The sequence below is a fragment of the Odontesthes bonariensis genome, chromosome 16 (assembly GCF_027942865.1).
Source record: "Odontesthes bonariensis isolate fOdoBon6 chromosome 16, fOdoBon6.hap1, whole genome shotgun sequence".
Lineage (NCBI taxonomy): Eukaryota > Metazoa > Chordata > Actinopteri > Atheriniformes > Atherinopsidae > Odontesthes > Odontesthes bonariensis.
The window spans coordinates 7,430,400-7,457,811 of record NC_134521.1 but is presented as its reverse complement, the minus strand read 5'-3'; the positions used below and the strand labels follow the sequence as shown (position 1 = coordinate 7,457,811).

Here is a 27,412-nt window from a genome sequence, read left to right as displayed (position 1 = left end):
AGTATAGGTCTCAAAAATGTATTTTTGAAGAATTCATAGACAAACTTATCTTTGAGCAGTCAATACCTCTGTTCTTCTAAGCTGATATTAGTTAATTTCAGAATTAATTCCAGAATGACATTTTCTACATATCATTTTCCATGATATATGGTTGCTATGATTACAATTCCAGCGATTGGAAAGGTATGTGTGATCTCTCTCCTTGCACTTAGGCTTGTGATTTGTAGTTTCTATCCCAGTGCCACTGTAAAAATAATTTAAGGTGGCATCCTTGTGCCTGCAGGCGACTGTAAAGTTTGTTTATGGTGATCTTCGGTCTCTCTTGTGACCGAAAGTAAAGTGTTAAAGCATTGTTTATTTGAAAACTGCTCTGAGAGCATTTAATGGCACCAAAGATACAGGAAGAAATGAGAAAAAAGACAAGGGGGGATAGCAAAAGTCCCCAGCTGGACATTAAATGAGAGACAGTTAAAGTTGTTGTTGAAGCCTTAATCCCTGCGGTATCTTTAAATAGGTGTTACTGCAGTTGTGACATCTGCCAAATTGGATTTAAATCATTGGTGCCCCTGTAGTCAAAAAGATTACTTTTGGGGAATTGAAATTACTGAGCTATTAAAGGCCAACTACAACAGGGTCCACCTGGAGGCAGAACATCAATATGTATGTGTGGCCTTGAGTTAGGCTTTATAGCAAAAATTATCTCAGTCCAGATGAGTGTTTTAAATTAGTTCATGACTAATTTAACAGACGATGGCAACATCGAACATAACTGATATCTGACATTGATAAGAGTGCAGGACATAGCATCACTTCATTATCTGTGGTAGTCAAGGCTGTCGTATAATTCTCCAAATGAGTCACATGTTAGGTTCGTGAGGAATCTAGAAAGACACAAATTGTCTGATAAGACCTGATTTATTCTATTCTTGTGGACTAAAGTAAAATCCTCAAATTAAGCCAGGCTCAGCAATGTTTTTCAAAAGTCTTAAGCCTTAAATGCTGGAGTATGGTGTATTCGGATGTAAATGTTACCAAAAACATAAGATGTTGGTTTTTTTTTTTAAAGAAAACATAATTGGTATGAATGTATCCTTTGTTAACTGGAGCAACAACATCATCAAGAACTTATGGCTATGTCAGCTATAAAGTTGTATGAATTAATAAAGTAACAAGTAACAAGTTAATAAGGTGTGTTATTGAGATAACTTAATTGTGGCCCCAAGATCTTCCTCTGTTTAAAAAAATCCAAATTATGTACATAAGATGATTTTTATGTTACAAGACATACAACGAGCAAAGAATCTGTTGAGCACCACCTAGAGTCTCAGAAAGGGAAACCCAGAGAGCATGTTTTGAGGACATGCATGTGCTGCGAGGAAGTGATGAAATAAAAAGCTAGAAAGCTTCATGACGTTTCTTGCAATTGGAGGAGAGAGCCACTCTTCAAACTGAGCCACTGCCTCCTCAAACACCCTCAAGTTAGCACAAACCAGGTGGAAAAGCCATATGGTATGTTTTGTTCCTGTTGCAAAAATGGTAGACCTGACATGTAGAAAACTGTTTATGGCTGTGAAGTCATGAAACAATGATTATTACAGACTTTATGTATTGCCTAAAGATGTTAAAAACAGTTGGGTTTTGCCACTTAACTAATTATAAAGAACTATAATTATATCTTAAACATTTATCTGGGAGACACCGGAAATATGTGTAGGCAGCCAGCAAGTTAGTTTATTTAGTTTTTTTTTTAATGTTTTCTGTCTCACACTCTCATCAGAAGTTTCAACTAAATTGTGGCAACAACAAGGCAAAAATTTACCCAGCAACTGCAAACGGTTTGTGTTTCAACACTCCCACCATTAACTTATACTGAAAGTAAGGTTACTTTTATCCTTTGCAGCAATAAATAGGGCAGCCTTATGCTGTTTGATTTCTTCATCAAAAGCCATGCCCGCGCAATAATAACAATACAAACCTCATTCCCACATCTCAGTAGATGGCCATGCAGTAGGCTAAGTACTGTGGCAAAGATTGCAGTGATTGTTTGGAACATGAAAAGATCCCTTCATTTTAAAAACAATATTTGACCCAAAAAAAGACCTCAAAATTAGCTACCGTCACAGTCGTTCTCTTAAGTAGCCACGTGGGGGTTATGAACTTCATTTGCATTAAATGTTTGAACAAATTGCCAATAAAGAAAACTAGCATAGTTCTAATAAGTTTTTTTGATCAGAACTTACCACCACCTCATGAAGCACATTTAGCCTATTGACTAAATGCGTTATGCTGCTGTTAATACATTAAGATAACTGTAATGAATTTATAGAATTAACTCTTGTGTCTAGGGTGTAGGTCTAAACACATTTTATTGTGTAAAATAAATCCATAAATGTGTTATATCTGACAATAACAATATTCAAAAAGTAGGTCAATAAAATGTTCCAACTGCAGCTCAAGGAGATGGCGTCGTTTTCAAACCTTGTCAAATATATGTTCAACTTAAGTAATACAAGGTCATTGACTACCTAAAGCCACTCAGAAATGTTTCTGCATGCAAAAAGCTAAATATTTTCTTCTCCAAGACGGAAAATGGGCCCTTTCTTTTAAACATCGCCGACTAGAACAGCACAGTCACAAGAAGGTGATGAGTGAGACGTCCTTGCGGGCGGAGACAATCTTTGTAACAAACATGGCGGCGCGCGTGTGAATGTCATGCTGTTTTAATCCATTTATTGAATCTTCCCATTTCAGGTGAAGTTGGTGAGACGTTGAAGTTTGATGCATTTCCAATTTTGTGGATTTGTTTCTTCATCGTGTCCAGGTTGTCACGAATTGGTAAGGCCGCTACAAACTCCATTCCGTGGCTGATAGTCTCTCATGTTAGCATATTAGCTAAGAAACAGAGCTAAACAGAGCACCTCCGACGGGGTCGCGATGGATCCTGACCAGCAGCTGAGAAATGTAAGTCACGCTGAATTAAGTCTTATGTACAGATGAACACAGTTGGATGGTGATCTAAAATGTCTGTATCTCATGCAGCTGCGGGATTTTCTCTTGGTCTACAACCGTATGACTGAAATCTGCTTTCAACGATGCACGAGCAACTTCAACTACAGAAACCTCACCATGGACGAGGTACTGTGGGTGGAAATGAATAATACTCCGTCAGCCTAAAGTGGAGACTTCACAACTCTGGTTGTTTATACACTGTTACATGTCTGGCCATATTTTCTCTCAATAATAATGACATTAATACCATCATAACACAACAGACGTTATGATAGTGGAGAGTGTCTCTTTACAAAACATGAGTAAGAATATCCTGCTCTCTGAGATTTCTTCCCTCGAGAGTTTTGGAGCCTGACCTCTGGGGTTTGCTCCCATTCATGCGCATGAGTATCAGTAAGATCAGCCTCCGTTTTAGGGTGGTGGAGGCCTGGTAAAAATGTTGGATGTGGTTGGAGTCGGAGCTCCTTGCTTTTTGTAGGGCAGGAACTGTCATTTTGACATTGGGTCCAAAAACCAATGAAAATAGCAACTGGCCGTATATGAATAACATGACACCATACTAACATATTGTATGACCCGCACATACTGTAGTTCCACTAATGCTGGTGTCTGCTGTGTGTTCAGGAGAGCTGTGTGGACAGCTGTGCAGGGAAGCTGATTCGCTCTAACCACCGCCTGATGGGTACCTATGTGCAGCTGATGCCTAAGATGATGCAGCGCCGGATGGAGGAGATGGAGAGCAAGACAGCAGCAGCGGCGGCGGCAGCAGCAGCAGCAGCAACATCTGGAGCTGCCGAGACCGCAACTTCAGAGGCTTCACCGGCATTCGAAACTCCCATCGGCTCACTTCAGCCTCCACAACTACCTCCCTCTGTGACTGAAGTTGCTCCAGAGGTCCATGACTCGGTCTTAAAGTCAGCAGGATTGGATTTTTCACCTGACGCAACATTCACAGGAGCGAAACTTTCCGCAGTCCCGCTACTCTCACCGAACACTGAAAATGTAAATGTGTCCGCGTTTAATGAAGCTGGGCCATCATATGCCGCTGGATTTCCCCAGCTGCCTGTACAGGAAGCCCAAGTAGATTCTGTGAGCTCTGAACCAGCAGCCTTGTCAGTTAATGTGTTAACAGCTGCTCCTGCAGCATCTAATTCAGAAGGCCAAGAGAGAGCCCCAGGGGTTCCCCCACCATCAGGCCAGCAGTAACGGCGCTTTTCGTGATCCAGCTGTGATATCTGACCCCCGAACAGCTTAAATATTTACTAAAGTCAACAGTGGTGTTTGATGGAAATATCTTTTTTAAATGATATATGCTCGTAATTGTTTTGGCCGTCGTCAGTTTTTGCTTCTGTTTTTCCGTTCTCATATTTTAGGTGACACACTTTTAAGCATTTACCAAACCAGCAACAAGAAGGCAACTCGAAGACTTCAACTTGCGATGTATTATTCTGTTATTTTTTTGCCTTTTTTTTTTTTCCCACTCATTGATGAATAGATTAGAAACTTTTAACAGAACCTTAGATAATGCAGCTGCAGTGGAGCAGGTAGCATGGGGAACGTGGTCCAGAATGTGTCACAAAACGAGACAGTTGAGATTTCCAACATGGTATTCACAGTGTAGGGTGAAAAAATAAATAAATAAATAATGTTTACATTGACAGGATGTAGTGACAGCCAAAATCAAATAGTTTTTTTTAATTTTCTTTTTATTTAACAGGAGTTTCAATAGTGCTGTAATATTGACACTCGTTGTCGGTCCGCAGCCGTGCACAGAGAGACCTTTCAAGTCTAAACTTTCAAATCCCAGACAGCTCAGTTCTGATGACTGCGATGTAAGATCAAAACATGATTAAATGTGATAATCCTCAATAATGGACTTGAGTTTGCCCTTTTATTTCATGATTTTGTTTCTTTAAAGAACATCTCTGGTGACGTTGAAGGTCGTCCTGCTGTCGGATGTTTAACTGTGTGATGTTTTCCATGCACGCAGTGTTGTCATTGTGACTGCAGTTCATGACCTTTGTCACATACGTCTCCTCCCATCACTTCCTTCCTGTCTTTGCTCTATCAACATCATCTTACATGGCCAGGCCCCGCTGTCAGTGTTCGTGCTCCCCGCTAAAAGCTGTGATCACGAACAGTCTTATCTTTCTGATGCTATAACATCCCCTGGCTTTGAGTTTGGAACTGAGGAACAATTTGGTATTCTCTGGGATGTTTATGAAGGCATATAGCTCAAAGTATCAAAGCACTGAGTTTGGGATAATATGGTTCTGCATTATTCAGGTATGTCTGTCGAACCTGCTGCTGCAGAGTCAAAGCCAGTGAGATTTACTGTGTGCCGATCTGAAAAACCAGCGGCTGCCTGCATGCCGCTTTGACAAACATCATCTTTAAACCTTCGTGTTGCTGTTTCAATTTTCATGTGTAAAGTCTATTCAGTTTTCACAAGTCACAGCTGAAAATGAGACATGTTAACAGAAGATATCCTATTGAAAACCATTACCATGGAGTAGGTGTTACCAATTTATTTTCGCTGAAGAAATAATAACATCCACGGTCATTTCATGCAGTTCTTTTGATGGGGGGGGGGGTGTGCGCTTTTCCTTTAAATCTTGAAACGGAATCTGATTTCGCAGATGTTGTTTTCATGTACTGTAACTGTGATATTGTATTTACACGAATGAAATGCAACAGCAAGCCTCACGTGCTCGAGATTGTGCGAAAACATATCAGGAAAGACTTTTTATTTTTATTTCTAATCCTCAATTTCTGATATGGCATCGCTCTACCAAATGGGCCTTAAAGGGGAAGTTCGTTTTTTGAAAACCTGGACCTTATTTCTGGCAGCGGGGGAGTCATTTGTTATTAAGCCGGTTAAAGGTTGTCATTAGGGATGAATATTAGTCACGTTTTTGCCATTAACGCGCCCTGAATCGTGCCGGATCAAACCCAAACCTGCTGCCACGCCATCTTTGTTTTCCATTTGACTCGAGTTTAGCTCGGCTATTTTCGGCGTCGCACATTTTTCATTCATTTATATTTGTGCTTTGGGCTGCCGCACTGCATAGTCTCCAGCAGGAGGCGGTGTTGTGCCGGTGTCCCGGGACGTGGCCGTTAGGGGCAGCTCCTCTCACATCTCTCCAGCAGAAGCCCACACCGAGTCGGAGGAGCGGGGCGTGGACTCCCTGCTCTTACTTTTGAGGAGACGACAAAACTTTCGCCGGGTAGGGAAAAAGGAAACAAAAAAAGAAAAAACAGATACCGATAAGAAATCGACAGGTAAGTGTTTCGTCAACGTCTCTGTGTCTGTTTAGTAAGAGTTGGTAGATTTGCTTTGAACTTAACTTTGACTTCTCACAATGGGTTTCGGAGTGATCCAAAAGGCCAGCCCAACCGAGTCAACGTAGGAAGATAAAGCCAGGCGGAAATGTGGGACGGTCTAGTTATTTGATCACTTCACATAATAATTCTTGCACTTATTTTCTTACTTGTGCATCGGATAGTGTAAGTTAACAGGCGCGTGATTTTATGTGTGTGTGTGTGTTTTTAATGACACCTACTACAAAACCCATGACTTTAAAAATGTCTCCAATGGAAAAAAAAACAAAAAAAAGATGTTTGGAATAGTGACACAGTTATGAACACATGTTAGTTTATAGGCACGAAGGGCAGTATGTGTCACCTGAGCAGTGTTGTATAAAGTACTGAAATCTCACACTCAAGTAAAAGTATAGGTACCCCTCCAAAATATGACTTTGGTAAAAGTCCAAGTCACACTTGAGTTAAAGTCTTAAAGTATCCGAAACGTCTTGTACTTAAGTATGAGAATTACTGTAAAAGCAGATGTACTTAAGTAATGTAATGAAAAGTACAAGTAAAAAGTAAACAAGGCAAATGCAGTTTGAATGACATTTTTTATATTTTGGTAAACTTTGAAGGTCAAATACACTTAAAATCTACACACAACCAAGTGCAGGCAAAATTTAGACCAAGTTTAGACAGAAAATACAAACTTTGTGAACCTTAAAGTTTTTCTTCTTCAAGTAAGGTCAGTGCTGAAAATGAGGCGTACATTACACCATTAAGAAAAAAATGAAACAAAAGAGGCTGCTACTGTTATTGCCATCATTATAAACAAAATTTAAAGAAAAAAATAGGAGAAAACTGAAGCTTATCTGGCATCTGAAGAGGGAGTCCAGTTTGAAACCCCTTTTGTAAACCTTTCTAAAAAATAAATAAAATAACTCAGTACAGAAAATGCGGCCAACATCACCAAGAAAAAAAGCTGTTAGGATTACTGTACTTCACAAGCTATAGGAGGTGCACACACAACCGGCCATTATACAAAAGAAAAAAAAGAATTGGGAGGGAACTGCAGCTTATCTGGCATCTGAAGAGGAAGACCTTTTTTTGTAAAACTACCTTAAAACCTAAAAAAGGGGAGTTTCTGTAAGATAGAATTTCCACGTCTTTTCTCTCTCTCTCTCTCTCTCTCTCTTTCTCTCTCTCTCTTTTTGTAACGAGTAACTAAACCGAACAATGTAAATGTATTGGAGTAAAAGTATGCAATTAAGTTCGGAAATATAGTTAAACTCGAGGAAAGTACAAAGTATTCCAAAATATACTTAAGTACAGTAATGAAGTATTTTTACTTCGTTACTATACAACACTGCACCTGAGTACCAGTTTAAAGAGGTGCAAAACTTTACATTTACTTCTTCTTTGTGAGGAAAAGGCAGCTGCGGGACCTTTTAACAGCGTTCATAGGCCCGTGTGTTCCTGATTTTAGGAGGCTGAAAGAGCAATCCGTCCAACTACAGCGCAGCCATGGATGACATCTTCACACAGTGTCGAGAAGGGAACTCTGTGGCGGTGCGCCTGTGGCTGGACAACACAGAGAATGACCTCAACTTGGGGTAAGCCAATCTGTGAGTGTGTTGAGATCATTTGGAGAGGGAGACACTGCTGCTCTCTTGGATGTTAGAATCTAGCTGTGCAATGAGAAATGAAGACGGGTCAAGCGATGACTGGTGTTGACTCTAAAGAAAACATACCACATTAGGTATGGAGGGCAGATGCGTGTGTGTATACAAAGTGATTCTTGGCACATTAGCTGCAGTTAAATAGTTTCCATATACTGCTGCAGAGCATCACTCAGCTTCTGTGATTTCAGTCCGGTGTGTTTTCTTTTTTCCCCCTTTTCTCCTCATGATGTCATCTGCAAAAACTTCTTATGAAAGCTCTGGGTGATCTGGTGCAGGTTTTGCAGTCACAGGAATGACTCAAACGGCTTGAAATAACGTTTATTTCAGGCCACAGCACCCTGAAATGACACAGAGAAGCCTTTTTGTTTGCGTTTACCCGGGAAAGTCGACTTCCAAACGATCGCACGTCGAGGGCCGTGAAGATGTCGGCCCTTTTTTCACAGGCCGGGGTGAGAGACCCATTGGTAAATGGGGGATTTCTCATGATGTGCAGCGGCCTTTTGCACCCTCCATCGTTGTTTAGAATATCTCGAGCGCTTTTGCTTGGAAAGCAGTGAGAAGACCTCACAGCTCAAGACCTTGGTTATCTCATTATTGGGCCTGGCCATATATGTGCAGCTTGCTGACGTCGACTGTGAGGGCTGCGGGGGCTTCCAGCCAACCACGCCACAGCCAAGGCCATTTCCTCCGCTCAGCTCCATACAGGGCCAAGCCCTCGCCGACAGAGCTTCTCAGGCAGCTCGCTGCAGTCCCACATAAACATCTGAGAGAGCACTCATTGTGCCGGAGGCCTTCTTTGGCTGTTACTCTCTCAACTATGTGGACAGCCCCCCTGTCGCCCCCCGCCCCTCATTTCCCAAAAATGCGTAATAAAAGTGTTATGTGTTGTTGGGAAAATATGTCAAGTTGAAAATGGAGTGTGACAGCGGTGAGGCAAACAGTAAATACCATTTTAGATCTGCCCCCAAAAGCGAGCAACACAGGAAGACGCATGAAAAAAAGAAAAAGAAAAAAGGGATACTTAGAGGGAATGTATTTTCCACCCTGTCATTCCTGAGGTTTTTTTTTTCCCCTTGTTTCTTTTTATAGCGCACAGGGTTGGTCAGACTGTGAGCTGTCTGTCCACAGTGCTGGATCAGAATTGACAGAGACTGTGACTAACTGCTGTTTCACTTTGGTGTGAGCTAGTACTGCAGCTAATCCTTACAGGCCATACAAGTCCTCTTTAGGTTTATTGTTGAACAGGATATAGAGTTTGTGGCTTTGCAGAGAGACGCGAGAAGCCCCAGCGGCTGCCTTGGGGGGGGGTCAGGTGATGTAAAGGACGGGGGGGGGGGGGTTGAGAGGTCGCTCACACAGAGGATATAGCCTGGCTCCTTTAAGGCCACGGCAGTGCTATGTATGCAATGAGGGTCTGCGTCTTTGCATATGTTAGCAGGGGTTCCACCTTTTGGAGACATATTTATCACCGGGCCAGTCATCAGATGGGTATAGGCTGCGGGCGGAGGAAGGAAGCATGCGCTTAAGTCTAAATAAAGATTAGTAGGTGGTGTGTGTGTGAGAACCTGTGTGACTATGTCAAAAAGGCGACCACACAGTTGGTGTTTGTCAGCTGATATGTACACTGGTAAGAGAGCTCCCCAACACCTTGTAGGCTTCAGGAGTACAGTAGCCAATTACAGTGGCGCACAACTTTTGTTGTTCTCACTCCTTCGTTATTTTCTCTCCGTTCTCACAGGTCACTGACTGACCCACGGCGGAGTGTTGCTCCTCTTAACCCTCCGAAACTACTGGGTTTCTTTCGCAGTTTGCTTTGGCTCCTTGTGCACTTGCACTTGTAAAGTGCAGTGCAGTCAGCTTTGCTGCAGTTGGCTGAATCCGGACGGTTATTGTAGCCTGATTTTCCAGACTTCAGACTTTTTAAGACTACTTTTGGCTTCTGTTACACCATAAAAAAAAAAAAATACCAATGAGCCAGTTCCATTGGAAGCCATGCATGCTCCTGCTTCCATGTGTTTAACAAATTATGGTCTCTGCTACAGCCCACGAGTCGTTTCCAAGCCTTCTTCCCAAGTAAAGTCTGAGGCCAGTCTCTATTCTTGAGGCATGAATTGAAAAAGATATACCCTATCGGGTGCATTAAAGAGCTATAATTCCCTGAACCCTTCCTCCAGCTAAAATGTGAACGCTTTCTCCACAAAAGTGGAGACTTTTGTGAAACAACTAAGGGATGAATAATTGTGTCCGTATCCGAATATTTCCAAACTCAGCCACATGCTGGTGAAGCTGTGATGAAGCCTAAACATGGCAGCCTCTTCGCTCCTCATGCTCTCTGTTTGTCCTGTGCATCAGCGATGACCACGGATTCAGTCCCCTCCACTGGGCGTGCAGGGAAGGCAGGAGTGGGGTTGTTGACATGCTCATCATGAGAGGCGCGCGCATTAATGTGATGAACCGCGGAGACGACACCCCTTTACACCTCGCCGCCAGCCACGGACACAGAGATATTGTGATTAAGGTAGGCGTGCTCGGATAGAGCCAGATGCTTGCGTTTGTTGTTCAGTTTTCTAACTTTTTTGACATGTGTATGCCAGCTGATTCAGTGCAAAGCTGACCCCAATACAGTCAACGAGCATGGAAACACTCCACTCCACTACGCCTGCTTCTGGGGCCAAGATGAAGTGGCAGAGGTGCAGTAAGATACGCCCACACACACCCTTACTGCTTTTGGCATTATCTGTTGGCTAAAAAGGCCCTCTCCTGGGCAGAAATAGCCACTACAGCGAGGCTCCAACTGCTCACAGTGCCTGCATGTTCAACACAAAGCATCATTTGCTTAAAATCTCGTCTCTTTTTTTTTTTTTCTTTTTTTTTAAAGGACTTGGTAGCCAGTGGGGCCCAGGTGTGTGTATGTAACAGATACGGACAAACACCTCTGGACAAGGCCAAGCCTCACCTAAGACAGCTGCTGCAAGGTTAGAGGTTATTTGTGAGCATTTGAAAGCAGGTTAATTCTTTTGAAAAAAAAAAAAAATTAAACGAAAGGACCACTGAACTATTTTTGTGCTTTTGCTCGCTTATCATCGGTTTTAGAAAAGGCCGAGAAAATGGGGCAGGGTATGACCAAAATCCCATACAAAGAAACCTTCTGGAAGGGTACCATGAGGACACGACCCCGTGAGTAGCTTCGCTCTTGTACAGCTGGAACAAATCTTGTCAAATCAGGACGTCTGCGTTATTTGTTCATGTTTTTATTTTTTTTGCTCCCACAGGTAATGGTACCCTGAACAAGCAGGCTGGTATTGATTTTAAGCAGCTTTCGCTCCTGGCAAAGATCAATGAAAACCAGTCTGGAGAGGTCAGATTCACTCTTGTCTTTTACTACCTGCGTTCCAGTCTTTTTTTTTTCAGCTCCTCAGCTGCTTACTGGACCGTGTGCTCTTGTTTGTAGTTGTGGCAAGGTCGGTGGCAAGGGGATGAGATTGTGGTCAAGGTTCTCCAGGTGAGAGACTGGACCACCAGGAAGAGCAGAGACTTCAACGAGGAGCATCCGAAACTCAGGTAATTTACACATCGCAGCGTTCTAAGGGCGACACAGTTATGAGCTCATTTCTGTGCATCTAAACTCACTTCACTTAGAGTAGAAAGACAAAACACGAGAAACAGTAGCAGAACAAAAGGCGGCTCATCCGAAGAGAAATGTGGAATTGCGTATCCTCTACATTCGAATGCCTGGATATGTTTTGATTCTTTATGATAGTACCAGCAGGAGCATGTAAAGGTTAAAGAGTAATGAGCCAAGAATGGTTCTTTGTGGAACCCCAGAAAAAAAAAATAGACATTTCTGCTGTATATGAAGCTACTTATTGAAACACAAAAAGTCTTGTCTTTCATAAAAAAAAAATTTAAAAAACAGTTGAGAAACTGATCTGTTAAACCAGTTGAATTGGAACGTCCTGGTCAGCAGTGTGAAAGGCAGCAGAAAGGTCTAGCAGAGCCGAAACTAAAGTTCTCTGTGAGATTGCTGCTGTGGATGGCTCCGATGGGCGCCGCGGGGGTCCCGCGCTGTCAGTGGGCTGATTTCAGCGCCCTTAGAAACCGTTTGAGTCGTGTCGAAGCCGCGTGCATTTGGGATCCCGGAGCACTCAGGTTTCACTCCAGGATTTCTTTTTCCATTACAAGGGAAATTGAATTCATTAAAACATGAATTTTATAATGATCAAATTGAAGCCAGTGTTTGTGATCTTTTATTAACTCTGGTCCTTTGTGGATGTGCTACAAGGAATTTGTGCGCAAAGTGTTTTTTCGGGACTTTTGAAAACCAACCCATTGTAAATCGTTCGGTGACTACGAGAGCTCAACAAAGCCACAGAGAGGAGCTGAGCAGCATAGATGGAGGCTTTCGTGTCTTTGATTGAACCCCACATGAAGATTCTTGACTCGACGTGCTGAAAAATGTACATATCGTGTAAAATCTTGCAAAAGTAAGTGACAGTCGCCCATATTTTTCTTTTTCTCCTCTGTCTCTCCTTTTTATTGTGTCCCCGAAGGATCTTCTCTCATCCAAACATCCTGCCTGTTCTTGGTGCTTGTCAGTCGCCTCCATCTCCTCACCCAATCATCATTACCCACTACATGCCCTACGGATCCCTGTACAACATACTCCACCAAGGCACTAGTATGTCAATTTGTTATTTTTCTCTTTTTTTTCCCCACAAGTGTAAGAAGGAAATGGTCAAAACCGCCCCGCCCCTCTGTTCTCTGTTTCCTTCTCCTTCCTTAGCTCTGGTGGTCGACCAAAGCCAAGCAGTGAAGTTTGCGCTGGACATTGCCAGTGGCATGGCTTTTCTCCACACCTTAGAGCCGATGGTTTCGCGGCTTTGCCTCAACAGCAAGCATATCATGGTAAGACGCCGCGTTTCTCCACTGACACGCAAGCTAACATAAGCTGAAACTTGAAGTGCCTGGCTCGGTCACGTATTTTAGGAGTAACAAGCTAATGTGGTTTGATTTTCAGATTGATGAGGACATGACAGCCAGAATAAGCATGGCGGATGCCAAGTTCTCCTTCCAGTGTCCTGGTCGCATGTACTCTCCGGCCTGGATGGCTCCTGAAGGTATTTATACACAGTTGTCCCTGTTTCTTTGCACACCCTCCTTCTCCCTGCTCTCATAACATCTCCTTAGCGTTATGAGTCATCCAGTACGGAACATAATGTTGTCTCTAATGCACTCCCAACTCATAATGATTATTATAGTTTTTCCTCTCCCTCTTGTTTTCAGCGCTGCAGAAGAGGCCCGAGGACATCAACAGACGGTCTGCTGACATGTGGAGCTTTGCGGTGTTACTGTGGGAGCTCGTTACCCGAGAGGTCCCCTTCGCCGATCTCTCACACATGGAGATCGGCATGAAGGTAAGGGGGGCGTCGTATTTACTGCGTCTATCCACAAGCCCACACTGACTACTCAATCCAGTACCAGGTGCACAACACCTATACGTGATCAGGTTCCTTGGTTTGGGATATTCACAGCAGCGCCATATGTCAAATTTCTCTCATTGCTCAGGTGGCTCTCGAGGGTCTTCGGCCAACCATTCCACCGGGAATCTCGCCCCATATCTGTAAGCTGATGAGGCTCTGCATGAACGAAGACCCGGCCAAGAGACCCAAGTTCGACATGATTGTCCCCATCTTGGAGAAGATGCAGGACAAGTGATTGGGCCAGCAGCAGCTGGTGCAGCTCTGCCGTTGCGTTTCATTATCAAACCACTCTTTGGCTTCACTTCAGTCACTAATCTGCTCAGCCACTGTAAATAATACGAGAAACCACTTTAGCCACACACAGTTTGAACACTATTTACGTTGCTCGTTTTTGTATAAGTTAATTTGAGGTTTGGACGTCCGTCTGACCTACGTTGCTCTCGTTATCGTGGCTGAATTGTCGTCACTGAAATATTGGGAAACTTCTTCTTTTTTTTTTATCCAGTGTATATTATTTTCAGTGAGGCATCAGACAGGAACATATCCAAAGAAATGTGTATAGACCGAATGCTTTTATACACGTTCGCAAGTGCCAATGTAATAAATGTTTTGTATTTATGACAAATCCTGGCTCTTTTCTTTTGAAAATGTGTTGACTTCCTTTTGTGAAATGCTTAATGCTTCTTTGTCACATCCTACTAAAAATGCTTTATTTCACTGGATGCAAGTCCAGCCAATGCTATAGGCAGATATGAGTTATGGATTAAGCGAACACTGTCAGCTATTAAAGGCCACAAGATGGGGCTGGAAGCTTCAGAAAGAAAGTTAAAGCGAATGGATGCTTTGCTGAGACTTTAAAAGGAAAATGTCTCAAATCTGTTTTAAACCCTACGTGTTTCACCAATGTTTTGTGCACCTGTAGAGCTTTCTAACATGCAACATCTTTTTTTGTATGCGGAGTTGCACTGACTATGACACACGATGAATATGCCCCTTACATAATTCATTTCTTTCGGGTGTAGGGAAGTAGATGTAAGATTTCGGACCAGCTACTGAGAGCATGTTGAGATGCTGCTTGAGTTAATGTGGAGGAGAAAGCTCTTAGGTCCGTACGTTAACCCCGATCTTTGGAGCAGCGATTTTAAATGTGGGGGTGTTACAGGGGGGGCACATGAGCACCACATCAAGCCCATAGACACGACACTGAAGTTGGCATCCGATGTGCAGAACAGGGCCATTTTACTGCATTTTTTTTGCATTTTGATCCCCCTAAACTAGATCCTGTATGGAAACTACAATAATTACACTGCTCAAATCTGGATGGAATTATCCTAAAGAGGCTGTAGATTCATTAAAACCTTGTTTGGGATTTGTGAAACCTTTTTCTGATTTGTAAAAATGCAGAACAGGGCCATTTTACTGCATTTTTTTGCATTTTGATCGCCCTAAACTAGATCCTGTATGGAAACTACAATAGTTACACTGCTCAAATCTGGATGGGATTATTCTAAAGAGGGTACAGAGTCTTTAAAACATATTTTATGATTTGTTAAAACTTTATTTGGTCATTGAAAATTCAAAAAGGTGAAATCATCTTGCTGTAAAAGTGGGGGTGTCGAAACACCGCCCATCCCCCCACGGGTGCGACGCCCATGTTTGGATTAATTTATTACGATTCCTTGATTGAGTCGTCCGATTCAACAGCCGCTTTCTTGAGTTACAATCAAGGAAGAGCAAGGTGGACAAAAAAACAAAAAAAAAACATTGCCACGTGACGTGTCAGCTGACAGTCTGTGGTTTTCACCAGAGTGCGAGCAGCAGCAGCAGCCCAGTCAGAGAGAGAGAGAGAGAGAGTAGCATCTCAACAAGCAGTCCCCAGCTGAGCTTCCCGAGGAGAGCTCGTCGACCTGGTTTCGGTAGCAGAAACGGGATTGCTCTGCAGCTCGTGGCCTGCTCGCGCTCACAGTTCCCAACACTTTTACCGGCTGAGACGACGGCACTCCGCTCCTGCTCGGAGGTATTAATAGTGGGGGGGAAATAGTAGCGAGTTAGCTGCTTTGTTAGCGAACTGCTGCGTCGGTTCACAGGCATACTAATGTTTTCAGTCCGTTGGTGTGGGTGGTTTCACAACTTTCTGTGCAAGAATGCAAAGCGAGAACAAGTGTGACTTCCTTGACGTGTCTGCCCTTTTGTGTCCTTCACAGACGCTTCCTCTGAGGACACCTGCCGCCGGGACGATGAGGCTCCCCTCGCCGCTGAACACTTTGGGGCTAATGACCTGCACTCTGCTCGTCATGTCGCCGCTGCTGGGGTCGTGTCTTCCTGCACGGGGGTCAGGCCAGTCCAAACCCGTGTTCGTGGACCATTTCGACCGCTTTGGCCTCGGCTTCAACTGGAGAAATGTCTCCTGCCCCCTGTGCAAAGCGATCTTCACCATTGTCGACATCTTACTTCTGGTAAATTTTGAATTTCTCCTCTTCGATGCGAAGCTGCCCTTATTTATTCATTCTGACAGAGAATTTAAAACTAACAAGAGTTCCATGTGACTTAAGATGTGATCAACTGCAACCGCTATCAGATGTTTAACTAACCTCAAAGCCCGCAGGTCAATCCACCCAGGACGTTTTACACAATGTAACTGTGTAAGTCCTAACTAACATGTCAAAATGGGACTGACACAGGAAACTGTCCCTGGTCTATTCAAAAGACAACTACAGTGATGTCTTCCTGACTGGTGCAAGTACTCATATTAGCACAGTTTAATCCAACAACCCAGCATTAAATAACTAAACTTATTTAATTGAACGTTTTTTGGTTTGTATTGCAGATGTTTAGATGTGCTCTCACATTTCATTGCCACTCTGGCAGCTCTGTTAATCGTGTCGGGTTGTCCAGGACTAAATCAAGAAGCGCTTACTGTATTTTCAACACTTCTCCTTTTACCATAATGGTCGGCATAATGCTGAACAGTACTGGCATTTACCATCTGAAAAGATGAACTGAGGATCGAGATGCTGAAACAAACATTGGTCGTGAGCATTTTACCAAGCTTCCCTTTTTTCCCTTCCTAATTTCTTGCGACACAGTTGCGGTGAGCTGATTTGTGGCATCTAACAGTAGTTCAAAATCAACAATATTCTGTGCATGTAAACTCGAGTAACCCTCCGTGTCTGTTCTTTTTATGTCCCTTGGTGTTTATAGCTGATTTAGCACAAAAAGATTTGGCTTGAGGTCTCTTGATCACATGGTCTCTATGTTGACCTGAAATGCTTCCACTGTCTCTTTACTGCAGTTTTCAGTCTCAAACACATAAGAAAACAGTTTCAAAATTTCAATTGAAATCAAAAGCGTAAATGATCCGCAAAAGTCAGATGGGACTTGTTTCACTGTGTCAAGCGGAACGTCCTGGTTTTGTACGTTGAGATTTGAAGTCTTTCAGACCAGTTGGCCCTTTTGTGGTTTGAAGTTTTCACATCTGTCACTGAAACGACATCGTCTTGTCTAACAGTTGCGTCCTGTTCTGCTCTGTTCCCCTCCATCAGAGTGATACAAATGAGGAGCGAGTGGCGTATGCAGTAGGTGAGGCATGCATCCGTCTCCATCTGGCTGAAGAGAAGGTGTGTCGAGAAATAACCGAGCTGTTCAGGAATGACTTCATCAGGGCCCTGCAGGAGTCCTTGCTGTGGCCCACTGAAGCATGTGCCCTGCTGGTGGGCCCTTCCTGTGGCAAATTTGACATCTTCGCGCCCTGGAACATCACTTTACCAAAGGATCCGAAACCTCCTGTTACACCACCCTCTCCTCCCAAACCTGGTTCTCCTCAGAGCAGGGTCCTCTTTCTCACTGACATCCACTGGGACAAGGTGTGTGTGTGTGTGTGTGTGTGTGTGTGTGTGTGTGTGCTGCTGTCTCTCCACCCTTTTTTGTGCAATAGCGTTTCTCAGGGTGCACTAATTGCGGCTTCATGTTGATGGCTAAAGGTTTAAGTCCAAGAAAGCCAAACTCAGCACTGAAGCTCGTGCACTAAACAAACACAAGCTTAAAGTTATTGATTTACTTATCAGAATCATTGCAGAAAACTTCTTACTAACCAGTAAACTGACATGTGATTTTTGATCACATGGCCGGTTTGGATAAATTAAAAAAACAACAACGACCCTCTCTGCTGACAGGAGTATGAAGCCGGCAGTGCCGCAGACTGCAAAGAGCCTCTGTGTTGTCGTAAAGACTCGGGCTCTCCAAGCTGGAGGAGGAGGGAGGCTGGGTACTGGGGGACGTACAGCAATTGTGACCTGCCTCTGCGCACTGTGGAGAACCTCCTTAAGAATGCCGCCACAGCCGGATCTTGGGACTGGGTCTACTGGACCGGAGACATACCTGCGCACAATGTCTGGTCTCAGACTAGGAGCCAGCAGCTGTCGGAGCTCACGGTCATCTCCAGGCTCATCCACAAGTAATCTCTCACAAGTTCATTTGCAGCTTTCACACATGACGTAGTGCTAAAACGAGGCATTTGAAATGTCACACCATTCGGTCATGTTGCTCTTGATGAACAGCTACCTATGCTATTTATTAAGAGCACACTGCCTTGTTGCCGGACTCATTTATCGTTGGTGATCTGGAACTGATCCAAACCGGTGTTGAGTCTTGCCTTTTCTCTCCAGACACCTGGGTCCTAATGTGACGGTTTACCCCGCTGTCGGAAACCACGAGAGTACGCCAGTGAACAGCTTTCCGCCACCTTTCGTTCACGGAAACAGATCTGTTGCCTGGCTCTACGATGCCATGGCAGAGGAATGGGCGCCTTGGCTACCGGAGCAGGCTTTGAAGACCTTGAGGTTTATGAAATTCCTGTTTTCTTTCTTTCTGCTTTATCACAACTAAGTGTCTTAAGTGGAAATGATGAAGCTTGTGGTTTGTTTACATCATAAACCAGCGGTGATGGTTTGTCCCGGAAGTTTCATTTTGACTGGGTTTTAACCCCCCTCCCACACACACAATAGAAACAGAAGTGGTTGGAGTTCTCAGAACTTTGCGCCTTGTATGGCAGACTTGTAATTTAGATGGGGTGCTTCAGTGCGTGATGCGGCTTTGCTTTAAATTTGACTGTCTCCTCTTTGTGTGTTCTCAGATATGGAGGATTCTACACGTTGGAGATTCAGCCCGGTCTGAGGGTAGTCTCTCTCAACATGAACTTTTGCGCACGAGAAAACTTTTGGCTGATGGTGAATTCCACTGATCCTGCCAACCAGCTGCAGTGGCTGGTCCGTGTTCTCCAGGCCAGTGAGGACAAGGGGGAGAAGGTCCGTTTGTTTTTTTTAAGGCTTGTGGAAGATTAGTTTTTTTGTTTGTTTGTTTTGTTCTTCTTTTTTTTTTTTAAATGTCTGGCTGAAGCTCTATGGGCTTCACTCTTGATGTGGAATCTTAATTCTGTGGCTTTGTCGATATCACTGCATTACTTTAGTTCTTGTGCTGCTTTACATCTAGGTACACATCATCGGTCACATCCCACCTGGTCTGTGTCTTGGAAGCTGGAGCTGGAACTACTATCACATTGTCAACAGGTAGCCGATTGAAACTAAAAGATACCTGTGGAAACTAAAGGTGTCATGCAGTAAAATGGACTGTCGTGGCACCTTCATTTTTGTTATTTGCACTCTTTCGTCACTTAGAGGGGAGATTCATCTTCTTCATGCTTCTTTCTGACAGCAATTACAGATGATTGTTGAAGTGAATTTGATCATCTTTCCCTTGTATTTTAAGTGTTACATAAATCATTATTTTGATATGCATGGTTGACAGCACTTGTTTTCACTTCCCTTTTTTTTTTTTTCTTTGCATGGACACTGAAATGTTTTTGTGCAGTTTCGTGTTTGAATTCCACATGGAAGAGAAGAGGTTTGGCAGTAATGGCTTAATGGCAAACAATGTTTTGCTTTCAGATATGAAAGCACGATTACTGGGCAGTTTTTCGGCCACACGCATTTTGATGAATTCCAAATGTTTTATGATGAGAAAACCATGACCAGGCCATTAGGAGTGGCATTCGTTGCTCCCAGCGTCACCACTTACGTCAATCTTAACCCGGGTGAGTCCGTGAATCAGTTGAGCGATCGGCCATCATCGCCTTAGGAATCACACTCACTCGTATCTAAAACTTTCCTTTTCAGGGTACCGCGTCTACTACGTCGATGGGAATTACCGAGGCAGCTCTCGGCTGGTGCTCGACCACGAAACCTACATCCTCAACCTCACGGAGTCGAACCACAGCCCAGAGTCGCCGAGTAGCCCAGAAAAGGACCCCAAATGGACACTACTGTACCGTGCCACGGAGGCTTATGGGCTTCCCAGTCTGTTCCCCTCTGATTTTGATGTGCTGTTGCGGACCTTTATCAGCGACGACCGCGTCTTCCAGAAGTTCTGGTACCTCAGGCATAAAGGACACGTGTCCGCGTCCTGCAGAGAGACCTGCAAAACGGCAGTGCTGTGCTTTTTGCGAAGTGGGCGTTATGATGACCTGGAGCTGTGCGATCACCTCAATGGTTTTGAGGGGAACTTGGCTCGGGCTTCAAAAAAAACTCTTTGTTGATCTGTGGAAGTTTGGACTGAAAGGCTGGGTGTTTTTTGTTTTTTTTTTGTGTGTGTGTGGGGGGGCAATATGACCAAATAAGTCAAAAACATTTTTCTAGATGTTAGAAAATCAGCCAGTGTCCAAAGTCTTTAGTTCTGCCTTAAATCATGCATTAAAATGCAACTGACTGTGTTTGGCAACAGGCTTACCAAATATTTAGCAATGCCAGTTGTGAATGGACCGTTTGAAACTGTCCCGAAAGACGTTGTTTACTTGAAGTGCACAGAACGGTAGGCGTTACTTTAGGTGGATTGCTCCTAGCTGTGATGACTGGCTGTTCCACTTGGCTGCGTGCCTTTTTGAATCAGGGAATGGGTAAGCATGTCAGTGCTTCAGAGCAATCTTGCTCCTTTTTAAAGCTGCTTGAAATGTCACGTTTCATTCAATCTTTTCTTGTCAATTGTGACACAAAGGAAAGTTTGCATTAAAACAGAGTGGATTGCCATTGCAGTGTTAACAACGGCTGAGATTGTAAAGACGGTGAAGTGACGAATCGACGCACTTTATCAAATCCGGATGTTAATTTCCAGTCGGCCCCAACGTGGAGATTTAGGTCAACGTTGGACATCTGCCTCAGCAGAGGAAACTTTGAACTTAAAAGTCAGTGTTTGTCAGTAAGGTTTACTTCTATTTGCACTTTAATTTTTTTTTAATTAGTCATCAAATATCATGTCTGATAAGTCCGAGTCTGAAACATTGAAAGTTCTCAGATTTGAGCATGAATGGGAATATATCTAATCTGTAAAATGGGCTTCATTTTAGTCATTGTGTGACTGAGAAATAAAAGATGAAATCTGAACGTCTTGCCCATTTTCTGATCTTGGGAAATTCTGTGACATGTGTTTAATATACATCCACGTAATGCAAAAGCACAAAAGAAAATAGCTTTTAGTGCTAAGGACCTAAACACAGGTAGGTGGTCGAGGTACTGCTTGACGTTATAATTGTTTATCGTAAATTGTCGCTTTGGATAGAAGCGTCTGCTCGATGCATAAATGTAAATGAACCAGTCACCACCAGACTAGTGGATGAACTTTCTTCCAACTACAGCTCCCACTACAGTTGGAAATTTAGCTTTACTAACTCATCAGGTTAGTAAACTCATGGCATTTGCTTCTCGTGTCTCCTCGCATTTTCTGGTAAGTTGTTCGCTGGTTGCTCACCTGTGTTTGATTCCTAATCAAAAGCAGAAGCAGTTCGACAACAATTTCACGAGCAGTAAATGCTCTGTTTCAGGACAACTAAAGGGCACATATACATGATGCTTACAAGTTATTTAATAGCAATTCTTCATACATTTCACAGATTTTTATTTATTTTTTGCCAAAACTCAGAAACATTTCTGTGTACACGTTTAGGCTCAAAAGGTGGAACATGCTTCATTTGAGATCATAACCTCCCAACATAAGTGCCATCTGTGCATTTTAACATCGAACTCCCATTCATTAGTGTTCATTTCCATCAATTTTTGTTTTACACCACCTGTCAGCCAATCGTCTTTCAACAGTTTTATTGTTCAGGTTCCGAGAAGGTCACAGTGATACCAAAGTCCTCCTTGTACAGGTCCCAGGTTTTTGGTTTGTGTGGGTTGTCCAGCTCTTCCCTCGACAAATAAAGCCTGTGGATGGTGTGGGGAGGAAAGGAGATATATATACACTCAGTGCCACAGCCAAAGATCACTGTTCAAAGCTTTAAATTAAAGCCACAGAAATAACAAATCGGAGGCTAAAGATACATACTTGTTATCCGTTACGAAGGAAGTGTTGAACCAAAAGTAAAAGGGAACATCTTCGTATCCTTTAGGAAGACCCTGATGATGAGAAGAGAAAGCATCACAAAACAGCCAGAGTGAGCACGAGCTCCTCTGACACCTGCAAGTTGAAGATGTAAATGTACTCACCGCACTTGACTCAAACATAACCTTCACATCCCCTTCAACCACAGGCCCATTCACCAGGCTGATGACGGCTGCATTATTGCCCACGTCGGGGAATACCTTAAAACAACCGAAATGAGTCAAGCTACCCATTCAACAAATTCATCTGGATGTACAAACCCACTGAGGATGTGAGACTCACTGAGCAGTTCTGCTGTTTGGCACACACGCACTGAAATACCAGCTCTTTCCTCACAATGATCTTCACCTTCAGATCGCTGCCGTCACCTTTGCCCACACCTGGGCGCCACAAAAAAAACAAACACTTGTGTTGAAGTGTGAAGCCCGCTGTTGGTGTAGCTGTGATCTGAGGTTCCTTCGGTCTGCTGGTTTACCTGCTATGGAGTGGAGGCGGATGCTCCTGATCGCCAGACTTTTAGGTGGAGGAAGCTGTCTGTTGAACTTGGTTTTCATGATCTCATAGTACCCGACATACCGGCTCTGTGATTCACATAGATGCAGCCTTTCAAATAGTGTGGAATCCTTACCTTAAAGACTTGAACATTCACATGCTTAGCAGGCCAAACATTTTTGGATAGGGTCTGTGTCCGTGTAAATACTGTGGAACCACACGTGTTGTAAAGTACGACACTATGAGGTGAAAAATAACTCTGCTCTGAAGCCATGATCCTCAAGAACCAACAAACACGCATAAAGACTGGCACAAATAATATAAATCTCACTTTGTAAATACTCACATTCAACTTGCATCATTCATATACTGAAGCCATTATATGTGAAATATGCATGACTGCAGTGTAAATCATTTCCTATCATTCAAAAAGCGAGTCCACTCTGTCGAGTGTCTCCTCCTCCTGCCTGCCACAGGGAGGTGCTAATCAGAAATGTGAAAATTCAACATGTGGGTTTCAGGGGAATCTCAAGAGGCAACGTTTCCGACTAAAGAGTCTTGCCTTGCCCCCCCCCCCCCCCCCCCCCCCCCCCCCTCCCCGAGTGGTTGGTTCCTACCTGTGAGGGAGTCTCCACTCCCTGAAACTTGGAGCTCTGACTTTTGTCGGTCCTTCTCTCACCAAAATATTCCAGACTGTCCTGGTGCACAAAGCAGAAATCAGTTTTAAGGAAGTGGTCTCGTTTTAAAGGCCTTCGGTTTATTCATTAACCCCAGCTTGAGGAAACCACAAACTAACAGAGATGTACCTGTGCACTCTCAAACTGGTCACTGTCAATGAGCCAGGTGCACACCAAGGTCCCTGTGCGTCCTGTGAAAAGAAGCAGAAGAAAGCGCATCAGACACTCAAGACGGTCCTCTGAATGATCACGAGATGGGTATAAATCGTTAAAGTCACCTTTCCCTCCTTTACAGTGAATAGCAATGATGTTTTGGGGATCAGCGGACATCCACTCCCTCACGTTTGCTGTGTATTTCAGCATGTCCCTGACACAATCCAGCACAAAGAAATGGAGATAAGGTGCCAAATTACCGTACTACCAACAGTGCAAGCTTCTGATGCATCTCCTTTCTGTAGATCGTTGGCACATTTCATAGAAATGGAGTGAGGGCTACTCACTCCAAAGAGGGGACATTGTGGTCATCGATGAACACCCGTTCAACCTTGTAGTGAAAAAACTGCGGGTCGTAGCCTTTCTCACCTGAAAGCAAAAATCAAACTGATGCTGAGCACGTAGTTCTACACAACAAGGAAAGCAGCACATGTGATGAGAGGAGGGGCCAACTCACTGCACAGATTGTAAACTTTGTAGTGGCCCTCGTGTTTAGTGTCTAGAAACCTCGCCACCTCCTATAAAGAATGAGGGGAGAACGTTTATTCTTTAAGGCATCGGAGACGAACATGAAGATATGAACAAAAGCCAAAGAGCTGGACTCGCGTGCACACGCACGCACACAAAGTCCAGTTGCACTTGCCTTGATTGGATTCCTATAGAAGGCTTGCTTCCCAGAGGAGGGGAAAGACATGGCAATGACACGGTCTGAAGTGTCAGACAAAGATGTAAACAACCGTCCCACTTTGCAAAGCAAATAATTTTTTCTTTTCATCGTTTTGCTGCAATATGCAGCATGACAAGTTGAGGCAAATGTATTTAGAAAGCACATTTAAAAAAAACAACAAAAGAACAACCACAGTGCTGTGAAACCTGAATTAAAAAAAGAAAACATGAAAAAACGTAACACCTACCCGTCACATAGGTGAGATCCAGGTCAAATCCATCCTTCTGATAACGCCTCTTGTTCTCAGAAATCTGATCAAAAAAGTAACAATATGTTCCTGTAAGTTTCTCCAATACCTCCGGCTCCCCACAGCTTCGGCAAGGCTCCAATTAGCTTAAATGCACGTGTCGTTTGTTCATCTCCGCACTGCCCGACATGTCGCTTCTTACCATCCTCCTGGTGACTTTCTCCAGCTCTTTCTTCTGGCCTGCCAGTCTGAAAACCCTCACAAGGATTATTATCCTCAGGAAACGCAGGAACGTCACAACCCTGGTAGAGGGAGGGGAAAAAAAAAAAAGAAGAAGTACATATTCAGTTAAAGTACATTTAAAAAAAAAATGCATAAAACAGCTGATGAAGCACAGAAAATACAATGACAGAACGTGAAAGTTGCAGAACGCTAGTTTGACGAATGGATTACAAATTAACCTCCAGCTCCTAAGAGTCCAAAATCTTTACAGGCTCGTAAAAAAAAAATAAATAAATAAATAACTCCTCTGCCGGATAACAAATTCATTTGCCGTGGTGTGTGCAGGTGGTTAGGAAAGGAGAAAAGCCCACCTGGGGATGAGGCTGGCACCTGACAGGTCACTGAAGGTGTAGACCATGGTGACCACCAGCGTGATGACAACGACGCAGGCATCTACAATGTTCAAATTTGAGCTGAAGTAGACTCTGAAGCTAAAAGGAGGCAAAAAATAAGAAAAAAAGAGGTTAATATGATTAACGGATGGCAGGGTGAACATAGCAGATGACTCAGTGGCCCTGTTTTGACATTCCAAACAACCAGCCCAAAACATGCCATGCAGTTCCTGTCAAACTTCCTCTTCACAACTTCCTGTCCTCTGGCTAATCGCACCATCTTTCTGCTGACACAGGGAACTGGGAACTATTTGCATCACTCGCTCAACCCCCCCCATGAGAAAGCATTTTGCACAGCGATATTTTTAGGCAACAACCGTGACTTTCGAAGCTTCAAAGTTTCAAAATGTTTGTCGTTCCTTTCCTTTTTTTCCCTCCTGGAGACTTAAGATCGTCTGAAAAGAAGAAGCAGCCGAGGTAAAACACAGCAGCACTCACCGTTCCACATACACCCGCAGGAGAACATCGGCAAGGAAGAAGAAGGAGATGGTGAGGGACACAGCTTCCAAAGCGTCTCCGACCTCCCTGCTCCTTGCTGGCAGTGAGAAGTCCACAATCACGAGCACAAAGTCCACGATGATCAGTACCACTCCAAATAATCTGAAAAACACACACACACACACACACATAATCAGGCAGAGAGACTTTGGTTACCATTTTATAAAGAGAAAAAAGAAAAAGACTCACCGAAACCCAAAGGACATGACAAATGGGGTGATCTTTTTCCGGATATTGCTGCAAACGGAGGAAATGGGGAGTCATGATTTTCGTTAGATGCGTTTTGTGGAATATTTCACCCACGTGTGACCTCCACAGTCTATGCTGCTGCTGCTGCTGCTGCTGTGCGTAACCTTACTGGTACATGGTGTCTGGCAACACATTCTCCTCCTTTCCGTCATCAATCTCCACTTTTGCATCATCCATCTTGGCAACGTTTCTGACGGGGAGAGAGAAAGGGAAGAACAACTTCAAAGATCATGAGAACGACAAAAAAAACACTGCAGTGTTTCAGATGTGTTTTTGTTTGTTTTTTAAAACAAAAAAAAACAAAAACAAAAAAAACACACATTCACGTACACAATGCAACGGAAAACAACTCATAGAAATACATGTCTCTCACCCATTTACTCCCGAGTCTGACCCTGGGTCGAAGTAGACCGACATGGTGTGTGTGTGTGTGTCTTTCTGGCTTTTGTTCTGAACGTAGAGTCTCTGAACCTTACAGCAGATGTGTTAAATAGATCAAATGCACATTCCTCCTGAAATACCACCAGTAGGATTGGCTCATCCCGCCATTTAAAACCATTAAAAGAGTCCTTTGCGCCTCCAAATCAGAGCAGCAGAATTGAATCTTTCGTGAAAGCTCTACGAGATGAACTAAACTAAAGCTGTGCACGAGAGTGAGGCGCGAGGATCCACAGCACTAACCAGTCCTCCACCTTCAGCTGGTTGTCCTCAGCGCAGACACCAGCCACCGTCCAAAAACCGACAAATTAACCCTCCCAAAAAAACAACCAAACTGGCACCAACTGCTTACCGTTAGGACTGTCATCCGTGGAATTATACGACAGTTGGTCTCGTGACTTCTGGTGAAGACAAAGCCAAGGCGGTTCAAAGGTTAACCGGGTAGATTTTCCCTCCTCTCCATCCACTGCTCCTCTTCGTTTTTGCAAACGTAGTGGTTTCGGACTTCCTGGACTTCCTGCACTTCACTGAAAACACTCAGCCCCCCCCCCCCCCCCTTTTTTTTTCTTTTTCTTTTCTTTTTTTTTTTTTTTTTACACATATTACAAAATATATATCTGAGCGTCACCATATCCTTCCCGTACAAAGTCATTGGAACTATCAAAAGCTCAAAAAAGTAGGCCAACAGGCTGCAGCCGTCTCGGTCTGTCTCCCTATATCTGGTTTTGATCAAATACGCATTTCCAGAACGCTGGAAAAATGACAAATATGCTCGCCTAAAACATTTCAGGCTCCAATGAGGAGCCTTATGTGTAGATTAAATCTATCAAGAAATTGAAGTGTTCGTCTGATATAAAGGAAAGTGACACCCAATACAATTCTGACATCTGGAAATACTGGAAAAGCCAATTGTATGTGGGCTTATCCCCCATTTTTATGAAATGATTATCTGTGTGTGTGTGTGTGGGGGGGGGGGGGGGGGGGGGGGGGGTTTGTATGTCTTTTAATGTATTTTTAATGTAGGCTACTGCATATTCTTATCTGGACCTTGAGTCTGTGAAAATAAATAAAGTTTATAATGGAGTTGTCTTTCATCAGCTAAACGTTTTTGTTCACATAAGGTTCGTGCTATTCGACTGGAACAGCTTATGTTTATAAGTTACGTTTTACGTTTTAATGTTTTAACTTGTGTTTTAATTTCTGAGAAAAAAAAATGTTAATTTTAACATTTTGCTGATGTACTGGTTCAGGAGTTTCCCCATTTCCTGTCTCTCTGAGGTACCTTTACATTTGAGGCAGGCATTGCCATCGCCTGAAGAAAAATACATTAATTAGCAAGAAAGAAAAATAAAA

At 43.4% G+C, this 27,412-nt stretch overlaps 4 protein-coding genes across 7 annotated transcripts; 3 read left to right on the top strand and 1 right to left on the bottom strand.

Moving 5' to 3' along the window:
* Window positions 1-2,673: 2,673 nt before the first annotated feature.
* timm10b (translocase of inner mitochondrial membrane 10 homolog B (yeast)) lies at window positions 2,674-4,881 on the top strand. Its single transcript, XM_075487128.1, has 3 exons — window positions 2,674-2,961; window positions 3,040-3,135; window positions 3,634-4,881. The coding sequence occupies exons 1-3, from the start codon at window positions 2,935-2,937 to the stop codon at window positions 4,213-4,215; spliced, it is 705 nt and encodes a 234-aa protein (XP_075343243.1). The 5' UTR covers window positions 2,674-2,934; the 3' UTR covers window positions 4,216-4,881.
* Window positions 4,882-6,149: 1,268 nt separating this feature from the next.
* On the top strand, window positions 6,150-14,102 carry ilk (integrin-linked kinase). The gene is made up of 13 exons (XM_075487581.1): window positions 6,150-6,291; window positions 7,802-7,928; window positions 10,350-10,515; window positions 10,592-10,687; window positions 10,876-10,972; window positions 11,091-11,174; window positions 11,270-11,355; window positions 11,449-11,558; window positions 12,548-12,675; window positions 12,781-12,902; window positions 13,015-13,114; window positions 13,281-13,411; window positions 13,563-14,102. Exons 2-13 carry the CDS (start codon window positions 7,840-7,842, stop codon window positions 13,710-13,712), a joined length of 1,359 nt encoding a protein of 452 aa, XP_075343696.1. The 5' UTR covers window positions 6,150-6,291; window positions 7,802-7,839; the 3' UTR covers window positions 13,713-14,102.
* A 986-nt stretch (window positions 14,103-15,088) lies between these two features.
* On the top strand, window positions 15,089-20,907 carry smpd1 (sphingomyelin phosphodiesterase 1). The gene is made up of 9 exons (XM_075487580.1): window positions 15,089-15,494; window positions 15,682-15,933; window positions 17,020-17,340; window positions 17,650-17,930; window positions 18,142-18,315; window positions 18,609-18,780; window positions 18,965-19,041; window positions 19,420-19,565; window positions 19,648-20,907. The coding sequence occupies exons 2-9, from the start codon at window positions 15,715-15,717 to the stop codon at window positions 20,064-20,066; spliced, it is 1,809 nt and encodes a 602-aa protein (XP_075343695.1). The 5' UTR covers window positions 15,089-15,494; window positions 15,682-15,714; the 3' UTR covers window positions 20,067-20,907.
* A 463-nt stretch (window positions 20,908-21,370) lies between these two features.
* tpte (transmembrane phosphatase with tensin homology) lies at window positions 21,371-26,557 on the bottom strand. Of its 4 annotated transcripts, none has more exons than XM_075487126.1 (18): window positions 26,412-26,557; window positions 25,731-25,811; window positions 25,562-25,609; window positions 25,313-25,474; window positions 24,794-24,913; window positions 24,403-24,502; window positions 24,201-24,264; window positions 23,930-23,994; window positions 23,744-23,804; window positions 23,574-23,655; window positions 23,352-23,440; window positions 23,203-23,264; window positions 23,014-23,094; window positions 22,380-22,485; window positions 22,187-22,284; window positions 22,009-22,104; window positions 21,848-21,918; window positions 21,371-21,726 (listed from the first exon to the last, which is right to left on the bottom strand). In XM_075487126.1, exons 2-18 carry the CDS (start codon window positions 25,796-25,798, stop codon window positions 21,618-21,620), a joined length of 1,482 nt encoding a protein of 493 aa, XP_075343241.1. In that variant the 5' UTR covers window positions 25,799-25,811; window positions 26,412-26,557; the 3' UTR covers window positions 21,371-21,617. The 4 variants fall into 4 exon arrangements, with proteins under 4 accessions (XP_075343241.1, XP_075343239.1, XP_075343240.1 ...); XM_075487124.1 differs by lacking the exon at window positions 26,412-26,557 and adding an exon at window positions 25,995-26,405; XM_075487125.1 differs by lacking the exon at window positions 26,412-26,557 and adding an exon at window positions 25,995-26,405 and having other exon boundaries at window positions 23,930-23,952.
* Between the last annotated feature and the right edge of the window lie 855 nt (window positions 26,558-27,412).